At 49.5% G+C, this 12443-nt stretch overlaps 1 protein-coding gene across 2 annotated transcripts in view; it reads left to right on the forward strand.

The window, feature by feature from the left end:
• Nucleotides 1-12443, forward strand: part of ARHGAP35 (Rho GTPase activating protein 35) — a 132124-nt gene that overhangs the window by 112276 nt on the left and 7405 nt on the right. For both annotated transcript variants that reach the window (XM_026013918.2, XM_072755486.1), the window contains exons 4-5: nucleotides 4073-4150; nucleotides 6225-6356. In XM_026013918.2, coding sequence (XP_025869703.1) covers nucleotides 4073-4150; nucleotides 6225-6356 — 210 coding nt within the window. The remainder of the gene's footprint in view (nucleotides 1-4072; nucleotides 4151-6224; nucleotides 6357-12443) is intronic.

Below are 12443 nucleotides of genomic sequence, written 5' to 3' on the forward strand. Positions count from 1 at the left end.
GTAAAAACGCATAGTAAGCACTTGTCATTATGTGCCTCTCACGTGGTAAGCATTCCATGATTTATAATTGTTGTTAGCCATCTTCCTAGACCAGGTAGTAATATTTTAAAACAGCAACCCTTAACAAATGGGAATCTGGCGAAGAGGGAGTTCTGAAGCTCTGCCCCCATGCCAAGGAGTGACAGCTGAGGCTACTGATAGGTCACATATTGAGAGAATGCTGCCTTTCCTACAGATTCTGTTCTTTGTCACAGCTCTGTTCTCTAGAGCCATTGGAACAAGACTGTTATACATGGTAGTTGTTCGGGTATTTGAAGAGAGTGACCTTGGCCGTGCAAAACTTTTTCTTGTTCTATTCCAAAAGATTAACATAGAAGATATTTGAAGGGCTTTTACAGATAGGGCTTTTTGAAAAAAGGAAAGGGAAAAAGGCTTAGAGCCAAGGCTCTGCTTTGGTAGTGGGTCTTTGGTGTGTAGAGATGCCTCAGAGTTTGGTTGAAGTTTCTTCAGTGAACTTGTGGGCATGGAATAGATCTGTAGTCACAGGGCAGTGGCGCTACTGGCAAGGCCTTTATGTTAGGCTGGCAGGTGTGAGCCAGAGTCACTCCTGGGGTGCTTCTGTGTGGGTCCCAGGATGCATAGCCCTTGGAGGCCAGTCTTACTCTGTCAGGCACCCTAGTTCTCAGCTCTGTTGAGAGCTGCCCTGCTTCAGCAACAGTCTTCATGGTGTTTGCAGTCTGCTGTAATGTAAGGCTTTTGTTTTTTTTTAATTGATGTCTGATTAGTAGCTGTGAAAATTGGTACTGGCCTAGCAAATGATACCTTTCCCAAATTATGCCATGGCGTTGTATAGGGCAGCAGCAGAATTGCTAATTTAAAATGGGATTTCGTAAAATAAACATGTGTCCCGATTACAGGAAATACTAAGTTGATGATTAATTAATGCTGTGGAACTGGCCTTGTGCTTTTAAATGCTTTGACTCTTGTGATCATCCATCTAGTGAAGTTTCAGTAGGCCCACGCCTCAGATAATTTCCAGAGAGCTGATTTGCAGCTTGTATTCTGCTCTCTGGTACGGCTGGGACAGGTGGCCACGAAGAGAAGGTGCAGAGGACTCCTCCTCTCCAAGCTGCAGGTCAGAGTTGCAAAAGGCTGGTGAATGACCTGAGGCTGTCAGGATCTTCTGCCTGTCGGTCACTCGGCCTCTCCACACTGGGACTCAGACATTGCAGCTACATTCTAAGGACTTCTTAAACTCCTGCCATTTGTGCCTTTGTTATCTCTGTGCTGGAGGGGACCAATACTCAGATAAAGGGAAGGCTATGTTTATTTCCAGGCCAGGGGGTGAAGCTTTGCGCCTGCTAACACATACCCACGGCTTGCCAAAATGGGGATGATTTCGTGTGTGTGATATGTGTTACCTGGGATGTGAAATAGGTGGAAAGTTTAAATATGTCTGAGCCCAATTTGGAAAAGTCACTGAGAAAAGAGACCATTATAAAATTAGTAGGTCCGTTCCTGACCTCCTACTTTTGGGGGTTGGCAGCAACCAGCAGCAGTGTCATCTCAGAAGCAACCCAAAATGCTGAGTGCCAGGGGGCTTCACTCAAGTGTGGCATTACTTCTGGGGGCAGCCTGTGGTCCTGACCCCACCCTGTAGGGTAGATGTCAGACATCTTCCAGAACAACACTGAGGCACGAGCGGCCAAGGCCCTAGACTTAGAATTTAACGTCTGTGGACAGCCCCGGTGGCCCAGCGGTTTAGTGCCACCTTCAGCCTGGGATGTGATCCTGGAGACCCTGGAACGAGTCCCACATCAGGCTTCCTGCATGGAGCCTGCTTCTCCCTCTGCCTATGGGTCTGCCTCTCTCTCTGTGTGTATCTGTCATGAATAAATAAATTTTTAAAAATTTAAAAAATAAAGAATTTAACGTCTGTGCAGTTTGGGGTAAGGGTTGCACCTTTCAGATCCTTGCTTTTTCTCATCTGTGTCCTCTCTACCCTGGAGCTCCTCACAAACAAGGCTGAGGATTCAGTGGCATCATCATTCGATGAGTGAATGAGTGGTAGGTGGCTGTGGGAAAGCACCTAGCTCAGTGCACAGCATAGACACACTCAGGAAATGTTAACTCCAAAACAGAAGCAGGGTGCATCCGAGGCCTCAGGTTTGGCAAGTATACGCACTTCTCCCTTCTTCCACATGAGGTGAGGGCAGCTCCTTTGTAGCTAGGCATTACCCCATAAGGTGTCCTCGGGGCTGTCCTGTTAAACCCTTGTCTTGGGGGCAAAAGGCCCATGTGCAGTTAACAGCTTTTAAGCAGAAGAATTGATGACTTTGGCTTTGATGTTCTTTAAAGGTTCACCTGCCACTATTCTGGGGCCCCAGAAATAGACTGCTTTGATCATGCCATACCTTATGGGTGCCTCTCCAGAGGCACTAATCACAGTGATAACGGACAATGAGACACTGGACTCCAGGATACAACCTCGGTGGCCCTTCGGCTAGCCAGGGTTGGTTTGGCCCTGAGATCCCATGCTGGGCTTCAGTGTGAACTTCATCATCCTTTAGAACTGGGATCTTAGGGGCACAGCCATAGACTGTGCTGAGGGTGAAGGGGGATGGCCAGTATCTCACCTGATACTGTATTATTTTGTATTACTTAAATTTTAATAAGTGTTATTTTTTTACTTACCTACCACTGTATACCAAATCAGTTACGGAAGGATCACAGAGCTAAGAAGGGGAAAAATTTGTAAAAGAACAAAAAAGAAGTGGAATGTATCTGTTCTAAGAATAGGAAATCTGTTCAAAGATAAAAACAAAGGGTGACATCATAAAGAAACTGACTGGGGCTCCTGGGTGGCTCAGTCAGTTAAATGTGTGCCTTCAGCTCGGGTCATGATTTCAGGGTCCTGGAAAGAACCCCCACATCATCGGGTTCCCTGCTCAGCAGAGAGTCTGTTTCTCCCTCTCTCCCTTCTCCCTACACCATGCTTGCTCACTCTCTATTAAGATTTTATTTATTTGACAGACAAGAGAAAACACAGGTAGCTGGAGGAGCAGAGGGAGGGAAAGAAGCAGACTTCCTGCTGAGTAGGGAGCCCAACGAGACAGGGCTCCTTCCCAGGACCCTGAGATCATGACCTCAGCCAAAGGCAGATGCTTAACCAACTGAGCCACCCAGGTACCCCGTTGCCCTGCTCTCTCTTAAATAAATACATAAAAATTTTAAAAACAAACAAACAAAAAAACTAGTCTTGAAAACCTAAAATTAAAAAAAAAAAAAGAAAAAAAAAAAGAAAACCTAAAATTTTTAAATTATGTGCTTCACAAAATTCAATAACCAGAATTAGAAGGCAGATAACAAAAAAGGGCAAAATGTAAACGTACATAATGTTAACATAGTGAGATCCTTACTATTCAGAGGCCTCTTTCTAGTATACAATGAGAGGGACCACTCATAGGGAAATGAACAAGAATGACAAGAACATGAAAAGGAAATTCACAGAGTAAGAAACACACACTGCCAAGAATCTGTTAAACTTACGAGCTATCCAGAAAACCTAAGAAACGTAATTGTGGGGTACTTTAACAGAGAAAACTCAGGGAAACCTAAATGATTAACAATAGGACTATTTTTTTAAAGTTATTATATACTTTGATGTCTCTAAAATCGTGTTGTAAAGAATATTTAATGATTAGAATAAGCTCAGAACATACTTTGTAAGTGAAAAGGGCAGGTTAAAACACAGTATTATCTCCATTAAAAAAAATAAAATAAAATTCAAGGAGCTCCTGGCTGGCTCAGTCTGTAGAACAAGTGGCATGGGGTCGTGGGCTCAAACCCTGTATTGGTCATGGAGCTACAATTCAAGTGTACAGTAAAATGTAGGCAAAAATTAACTGCGGTACTTAATACATTATTTTAATTTTTACAAAAAAAAAAAGATTTTAAAATATTGAAGTGGAAAAGAAAACGGGGGGAGAGTGGGTTGAAGCACACAGAAAAGTCAAGAGTGCTTCACCCTGCTCTGCATGCCCTTCTAAGAAACCTGCTTGTTTCTCCTCAGGATTGAGCACTGAAGGCATCTACCGGGTCAGCGGGAATAAGTCTGAGATGGAGAGTCTGCAGAGACAGTTCGATCAAGGTGAGGTTATAGCCTGGCTGAGCGTCAGAGGCTGGAGCTGGTCGAGGTGGTCAGGCCAGCCAAATTGCTGGGCTGCCCCTTAATGGAGCTGCACTTCTGGCCGGTGGGGCCCTAGGTTGCTGCTGCCACACACAGCCCCAGAGCTAAGAGGTGCTGACCTGATGACTAAGAAAGGGAAAGCATGGGATCCCTGGGTGGCTCAGCGGTTTGGCACCTGCCTTTGGCCCAGGGCGTGATCCTGGAGTCCGAGGATCGGGTCCCACATAGGGCTCCCTGCATGGAGTCTGCTTCTCCCTCTGGCTGTGTCTCTGCCTCTCTCTCTGTGTCTCTCATGAATAAATAAATAAAATCTTAGTAAGAGAGAGACAGAAAGCATTTGGCCCCAGTCAGCCTTGCCTCCATGGTCACACTGCCATGTGAAGGAGGGGGCACAGGCCCTATCAGCGAACAGAAGCCTCATCCCTACCAAACCCATGTCAGCCAGCTGCTCCCCCATATCACCGTCCACCCCTGCTGCTTCAGGTCACCCCAGCCTGCACCTTGGACACCTCTGAGGGCTTTACCTTCCTTACACTGGGCCCTACAGGGGTAATTGCGGCACATAATAGGAAATTGGGTTGCTATCATAGTCCTATTCTGCCAGGGCCCCAGGAATACATGACCCCCTGCTCACAAAATCCTTGCACAAGAGAGACAATGAGGGAACGTTTATGATCAGCTGAGCATGGGGACCCAGATTCCCAAAGCTGAAATCTCATGAGTTAGACTGGCTCTTGGCAGGGACTCCTGTCTCCTGAGTGAGGTCTCAGAGGCCTAGAGCCAAAGAGCCAAACTCTCTTAAAGTCTTAACTTAGCACACCTACAGTATAAGTCACACCCACTAGTTCCAGAATCAAACAAGCCAAACCAATAAAAGTTCTCTGGTGTCACCAGCCAGAGAGGAAAGTAAGCCGAGGATCACATTGGGGTCCAACTCAGCATGTGGCTGGGCCTGAGGAGACCAAGCCAGACTCTGAAGCCAGGCAGCCTATGTAGGCCTCCAGGACAGAGCTGCAGCCAGGAACGGGCACCATACCTCTAAGCTCTCTGGGAGCCATAGCACTTTGCAGACGCCAGGCTCAGTCTCTGTTAGCTAGCAGTGGGGGGAGGGCATACACTAGGGAAGGGAAACACCTGTTTATCTTGCAGGATAGGAAGCATGAGGTCAAAATGAGGGTGTAGCCACACACTTGGGTATGTACTTGTGTGTATATGCAAGAATCTGTTAACAGTTTATACCCCCCCTGCGCAGCCCCAGTGGCCCAGCAGTTTAGCGCCGCCTTCGGCCCAGGCTGTGATCCTGAAGATCCAGGATCAAGTCCCACGTCAGGCTCCCTGCATGGAGCCTGCTTCTCCCTCTGCCTGTGTCTCTGCCTCTCACTATCTCTGTGTCTGTCATGAATAAATAAATAAAATCTTAAAAAAAAAAAAAAAAGTTTATACCCCCCTAAAATAGAAACAGCTCATGTCTAACAGATAATTTTTTTGTAAATCAGGAATATACAATAAAGTATTCAAAGAAAAGTGAAGACACAGAGGTCAGTGGTGTCACAGGCTGGGAGGGGCCAGAGGGAGAAAGATGATGAATCTGCTCATCCTGGCACCTTAGGGAGACACCAGTTAAGATTGTTGGTGGTAACGTTCTGTTCTGTAACCCACCGTGAAAAGTGAGCTAACCTTTTAGAAGAGTCCTTTGTTTTTTCTGGAGGGGAGGGTGTAAGGAAAAGGTAGCACCACATCCCAGCCAGACAAGGGGAGTTGGGTAGGGTGGTACAGAATGAGGGGGTACAGCTGCTCCATTCAAAAGATGATCTTGGAAGGAAGCATGGGGTATCAGCCTCTGTCTGCACATCTCAGGGATGCCACCTCATGTTCAGTCTGTGACAATCCCAAGTGCCGGCCCAGGCTCCAGGCCAGCCCTGGGCAGCATCCCAGAGTCTTTGAGGTTTCTCTGACACACACACCCCCAAGCACTGAGTTTTCCTTTTGTTTCTGTCCAGTTTATACTGCCCTGACTCTCCCAACTTCCTTTTAGATCACAACCTGGACTTGGCAGAAAAAGATTTTACAGTGAATACCGTGGCTGGTGCCATGAAGAGCTTTTTCTCAGAGCTGCCAGACCCCCTGGTCCCATACAACATGCAGATTGATCTGGTGGAGGCACACAGTGAGTACTGCCAACCCAGCCTGACTCGTGCGCCCCAGGCTGACTGTGTGGGGGAATGGAGGGAGAGGGGTTGCAGCACCATTGAGGATGGGTCCTGCACTCAGGGAACAGATACTCTGGCCCTTAAAGTTGGTGTTGGAAGGACATCGGGACAGGGAACTAAGGATGACACTGTAGGGGCTTGCAGATCAGGCCTCTGTAGACCAGAGGTGCTTTTCTGAGGGCTCTCTCAAGAGAGTTGCAGGTTCCCCCAGAACTCTTATGTGTGAAGGGCCTGGTTTTATATCAGACTTAGGTCACATTCCTGCTCCTTTGCTTGTTCACAGTATAAGCACAGCCAGCACAACCTTCCCTGGCCCTTAGTTTCCTACAACAGTGGCCCTGCTCGTATTTATGAATTATTAGGAGACGTCTAAAGGCAGAGCTATAACAGGCCTGTTAGAAGGGGGTGGGCATTTCTTCTCCCCTCCGCTCAGCCATCCCTTGTACACAGAAGTCAGCATGTGATCTAGGGCCAGCCTGCCTCTGCCTTGGAAGAAGCCAGCCTCTGGAGGGAAAGGGACAGCTCTAATTGCCCTGACCAGATGATCACTCAGGGCTGTAGCCAGTTAGCACCTCTGCTTTTACTGGCGACCTTTGTGTGCCATCCTCCTGGCCCCGACAGCTGTTTCTGCTCTGACCTGCTTCTCTTGGGGGGTGGGGGGGCATTTGTCCACCATATTGGGAGCCTTCCCAGTGGGCATTTGCCAGACTTGGTGCAGTGCTGCAGCTTCCCACCTTGTGGCACTTTTTACCTTTTTTAGTCAAAGGCGGCCTTCGTACTGTGCAACCCTGGTGGGCCAAAATCCCCAGAAGGAGCCATTGCTGTGCAGCTGTAGAATGGAGTGTCTTGGCCAGTGACCAAGGAGGTGGAGAAGAGGAAAGGGAGCTGTGTTTCTTCGACCACAGGACCTTAGTCTCATCTCATCACTACCCGACTCAGAAGAGGGAATTTTAAGCCAGCATTTTACTTACAAGGCTGATGGCATGGGCAGGAATTCAGAAGAAGTCACAAATCAGGGTTTTTTAAGTCTTGGGTCACAGGCTCTTAGTGACTTCAGGAAGTGGAGGTGCTGAAAGAAGCCCACACCTGAACTGTGGTAGTAGATGCCCCTGTCAGAACCTGGCTGCTGCCAGGACAGCAGGGCAGCTGGAGTCACCTTTCTGTGGTCTACATTTCACGTGATGTTTGTTTCTGCAAGCTGGGTCCACCTTTGCCATACTTTATCCCCGTGGCTTGGCAGATTGAAATCTCTCACAGTTCCTGAGTTTATCCTAGCCCATCGGGGATGGAGTAGAAGCACAGAATTCTGGGACTGTCATAGAGTTACCTGGACTTCTTTTCCATCTGCCTTCTCTAGACAGGAGTCCCGGGTTTCTTCACACAAGTTGGGTGAGGACAGGTGCCAGCTTCCGCTCTGCTCCTGCTGTCCAAAGATAGAGCTCTCCCAGCAATCACTCCTCCAGCAGGCTCCAGGCTGGCCCAGATATGAAACACATAGGAAATCTCCATGGGGAGCTAGCTTTCTTTCCACCTAATCTCGTCTCTGGGCGGAAGTTAGGAAGAAAAGGTGTGGGCTGGTCCTTCACGCCCTGGAGGATTCCTGTCAGCATTTGTCTTGACTTGGCGCCATCTAGAGGCTCGTAGAGTCCTGGCACCCAACAGAATCCCATTGTTTCTGCAGGAACTGCTGACCTGGCACCTTTTTGTTTTTGGAGGGGCACGGGATGGGGGGGGTGCGCCACAGGGAGGGAGGTCTTATTGATAGGGAATCCGCTGCCCTTCCAACAGCGGCGTCCCTGGCTTCCACTGCTGAGGAAGGGAGCTTCTTGCTGCTCCTGCAGTCTGGAAAAGGGTGGAGATTTCTGCTTCCTCTTCCCATTGTGTGTTTCCTGTGCCTGAGCAAGTCAGCTGGAGCTACTCAGCTGGGGCTCCGATTGAACTTGGGGGCGGGCGGGAGGTGGGAGGTGGGGGAAGGATGTCGCTGACTGAGCACCTTCCAAGGCCACTGGGGCCGAGTCTCTCCAGAGGGTGGGTTCAACTGAGCCAGGGACACCAATGAGGCAGTATCAGCTTTAGTGTTAAGGGATATTAGGAAACGATTCTTCAGCCCAAAAGTAGGTATTCCTAGCCTGGCTGGGTTTCCATGGCAACATCAACTTGACCAGCTCTTCCACTTGATACCTAAGAGCTGTTGTGTCTGTGTGTGTTCAGGGCTTGGGAATGGTTTCAGATCCCATCACAACAAACAGCAAGGTCACTGTCAAATTGTTTTGTTAGCTCCAGAGTTTCACAATATTGAACATCGCTGAAAATATGCCCACAAAGAGAGATTTCTGTGATTATTCACCAATTATCTTCCTACCACACTCGAGGTGATGTGTGGTGATTCAGAAGTGACTAACGACAGCTGCCGACGCCCATACCACTTAGGGGGTGGCATGCCGGGGCTTGACCTATGCAGAGACCTTGTTCCTGCCCTCCCAGAGTATGTACTTGAGCTACCTGCCAGAGTGAAGCCCTTCCAGCTGAGCTAAAAGTGCAGAAAATGCAGTGAGGGGTGTACTGGGGTTGAGGGCTTCATGGAAGAGGTAGTACCTGAGCTGTGGATTTCAGGAGGAGAGAAAAGGGCTTTGAGTTCCCGGTTTCATCTCACCCACACACCTCATCCCAGCCTTCACAAACTACTACCATTTATTTTGCCCCACATCTTCTCCTCCTCTCATGACAGCCCCAACCCTACCACCTGAGTGGAATCGCTCCAGTCCAGCCGCCCCCGCTGGCCCCAGGCCCCATCCTATGTCTTTTGTGCCTGAAGGGGTCCCAGAGCTCACTGTCTCAGTCCAGAGGTCCTGAGCCTAAGGACCTTTGACTCCAGGGCCTCATTTGCCCCATAGCTGCATATCTAGCTCCATATATGCAGTTTAGTCCACAGAGAAGACCAGTAGCTTTCATCAGCTTGTCAAAGGGATATGTGACCCAAGTGGTTCAGGTTACCAGCTCACCAGCTTACCATTCCCACTGAGAGGTGGGAAACCTTACAGCTAGATGTGATAAACTAATTCTGGGATCCTGCTTCCATTTGTCTGTCGAGGTCACTGCTTAAGGTCACGAGAGTGTTCATCACTCCCATGCTGGTATGTACCAGGCCTTTTATTGGACAGGGCAGGTGACAGTGGACAAATGAGTGTGTGCTCCTTGCCTCAGTCTGGTGGGGTAAATGGCAAAGAATGGGTTAGTGCAAGGTCTTGCCTCCCTAGAAAGACACCCAGAATCTTCCATTCCAGGCCCAGCAGAGTGAAATCTTGGCCTTGGACTCTTTTAGAACCTGAGAGAGAGGTGGGGGGTGCATGCTGTGTCTGCCTGCATGCATCACTGAGAGGGTAATGTGACCTTGACCCAGGCTTTTCCTTTTCTGGTGGTCCACGTGTGTGAGATAGTCAAAGGCCATCAGAGGTTTTCCTCCAGACACTGAGTTAGGTGGCAGCAGATCCTAGCCTGAGTCTGATGTCTTGAGCTAAAGGTGGCAGCAGAGTGGCACAGCCAGGGCAAAAAATAGTGTTTCAGATTAAGAACCCTGACGGCAACTTGCCTGTTTATCTGTATGCTGTGAGGGGTGAGGCGAGCTGATTTCTAAGTTCTGGCCTCCCCTTCATCCTGAGTTCTTGGCGTATTTGTTCTGAATGAGTTCTGAGTTGCCTGGTCTGTATCTAGGTTTTGTCTTGGTTCGGCTGGCCTGCAAATGCCTTTCCCGAACCTGTTTTGCTATCTCAGTTGACTGAGACCTAATTTCACAACTACAGTGTGTTAGCTGGAGAGGCCCTGGCTCTCTAGAGGTGCCCTCGCCATTCCACCAGTTCCTTCAAAGAGGATCACTAGAGCTGGAGAGCCCCACAGCGTGACAGGAGGCAGGGGACCCAGAGCAGATGTGCTGGACCAGCCTGTGCCCACCTGCCTTCCCCCTCACCCATCTTTCATCCTTGGCACTGCCTCCTGGCATTTTCTCATGCAGCATGTAGGATGAGCCCAGTGTGGTGAGGGCTGTAAAAAGAGCAACTCTGAAGTTGTCCCCTGAGTGCTCTGGCACTGTCCAGAGGTAAGAAATCACTGTTGTCCCAAGTACCCAAGAGAGGGTTTGCTTGCTTGAGGGAGGAGGTGAGCGAAGTCCAGTCAACAAGATGGGCCATGTTTTTCATGAGGCAGAGGGAAGGTTGGCCTCACTGAGAACCTTCCTCTTGCTCTCCTGGGGTTCCTCCCCTGCCCCGCCCCCTCAGGCCAAATTTATGCTCCTCAGCATTCCTGAGCATCTGAGCTCAAAGCTGACTGCAGAAAGGAGGGAGAGACATAACATCCAGGTCCTGGCGCTGGGCACTTGGCTGCAGCACCACGTGGAGAGGCAGACCAGCATCCCTGAGGACAGCGTGTGAGCAATATCCATGTGGTCTTGGTGCTCCCATCTCTGCTCCCTCCTCCTCCTCTCAAGGAAGACAGAGGCAGCAAGCATTCTTGTGGCTCCATGGAGGACAGGCCCTGGTCATTGCCAGCCCCACTTCCTGCCTCTAGCCAGGAGGATGAGGTAGGCCCACTTTTGGGTGCAGGTGCCCCAGGGGTCGAATGCCTGATGAAGACACACAGCCTGGGAGAGACCTGTGCCCCTGTGCTGAGCTCGCATCTGGGAGGGGCTGTGATTACTAAGGGAGATTCTGAGCCTGCCACATGATTCTCAGGTGCCAAAGACAGTCACTCCTCCTGATGAGAGCAGTGTACACTTATTTCAAGTAAACTGTACTGAAGTTTAACAGTAAAGATCTTTGAAACTCAAGGCCTGGGAGAAAGTGTACTCTCCGAGGTTGAACCCTTAAAATAAACCTTGGGTGCAGAGCAGTGAAGGTGCTAATGGCCCCACCTAATTAGTTCTTGTGGTTTTTTAGTCATTTTCTACTAGACAGCTGTTACTGAAACGCTATTTTTATCAATTCCCACTCTTTTTTTTTTTTTAAGATTTTATTTCTTTCGGGCAGCCCAGGTGGCTCAGCGATTTAGCACCACCTTTGTCCCAGGGTGTGATCCTGGAGACCTGGGATCAAGTCCTACGTCAGGCTCCCTGCGTGGACTCTGCTTCTCCCTCTGCCTGTGTCTATCTGTGTCTCTCATGAATAAATAAATAAAATCTTTAAAAACGGAGGCGGGGGCAGCCCAGGTGGCTCAGTGGTTTAGTGCCGCTTTCAGCCCAGGGAGTGATCCTGGAGTCCCGGGATCGAGTCCCACGTTGGGCTCCCTGCATGGAGCCTGCTTCTCCCTCTGCCTCTGTCTCTGCCCCCCCCCCCTCTCTCTCTCTCTCTCTCTCATGAATAAATAAATAAAATCTTTTTTAAAAGGGGGGGTGCCTGGTGACTCAGCGGTTTAGCACCGCCTTCAGCCCAGGGCCTGATCCTGGAGACACAGGATCAAGTCCCACGTCGGGCTCCCTGCATGGAGCCCGCTTCTCCCTCTGCCTGTGTCTCTGCCTCTCTCTCTCTCCTTGTGTCTCATGAATAAGTAAATAAAATCTTTAAAAAAAAAATCTATTTCTTTCTTTGGCAGAGAGTGGGGAGCAGGGGAAGCAGCAGAGGGAGAGACAGACTCAGACTCCCTGCTGACCTGGGAGCCCGATGCAGGGCTCCATTCCAGGACCCTGAGCCCAAGGCAGATGCTTAACTGACTGAGCCACTGAGGCACCCTCAGGCCCCACTCTTGAGTCAAAAGATTCACTAGGTGGGCAGCCCGGGTGGCTCAGCAGTTTAGCACCGCCTTCAGTCCAGGGCGTGATCTTGGAGACCCGGGATCCAGTCCCATGTCGGGCTCCTTGCATGGAGCCTGCTTCTCCCTCTGCCTGTGCCTCTGCCTCTCTCCATCTCTCAAATAAATAAAATCTTAAAAAAAAAAAAAAAAAAAGATTCACTAGGTTTTGTGCCCATGAGCCTGCCAGCAAAAGCTCCAGGTGGCTCCAACCCTGCCCATCTCTGTGGCCTCCCTTCCCACTGCTTCCTGCCCCTCAGACTGCCTCC

The sequence above is a fragment of the Vulpes vulpes genome, chromosome 1, assembly GCF_048418805.1.
Source record: "Vulpes vulpes isolate BD-2025 chromosome 1, VulVul3, whole genome shotgun sequence".
NCBI classification, from domain to species: Eukaryota; Metazoa; Chordata; class Mammalia; order Carnivora; family Canidae; genus Vulpes; species Vulpes vulpes.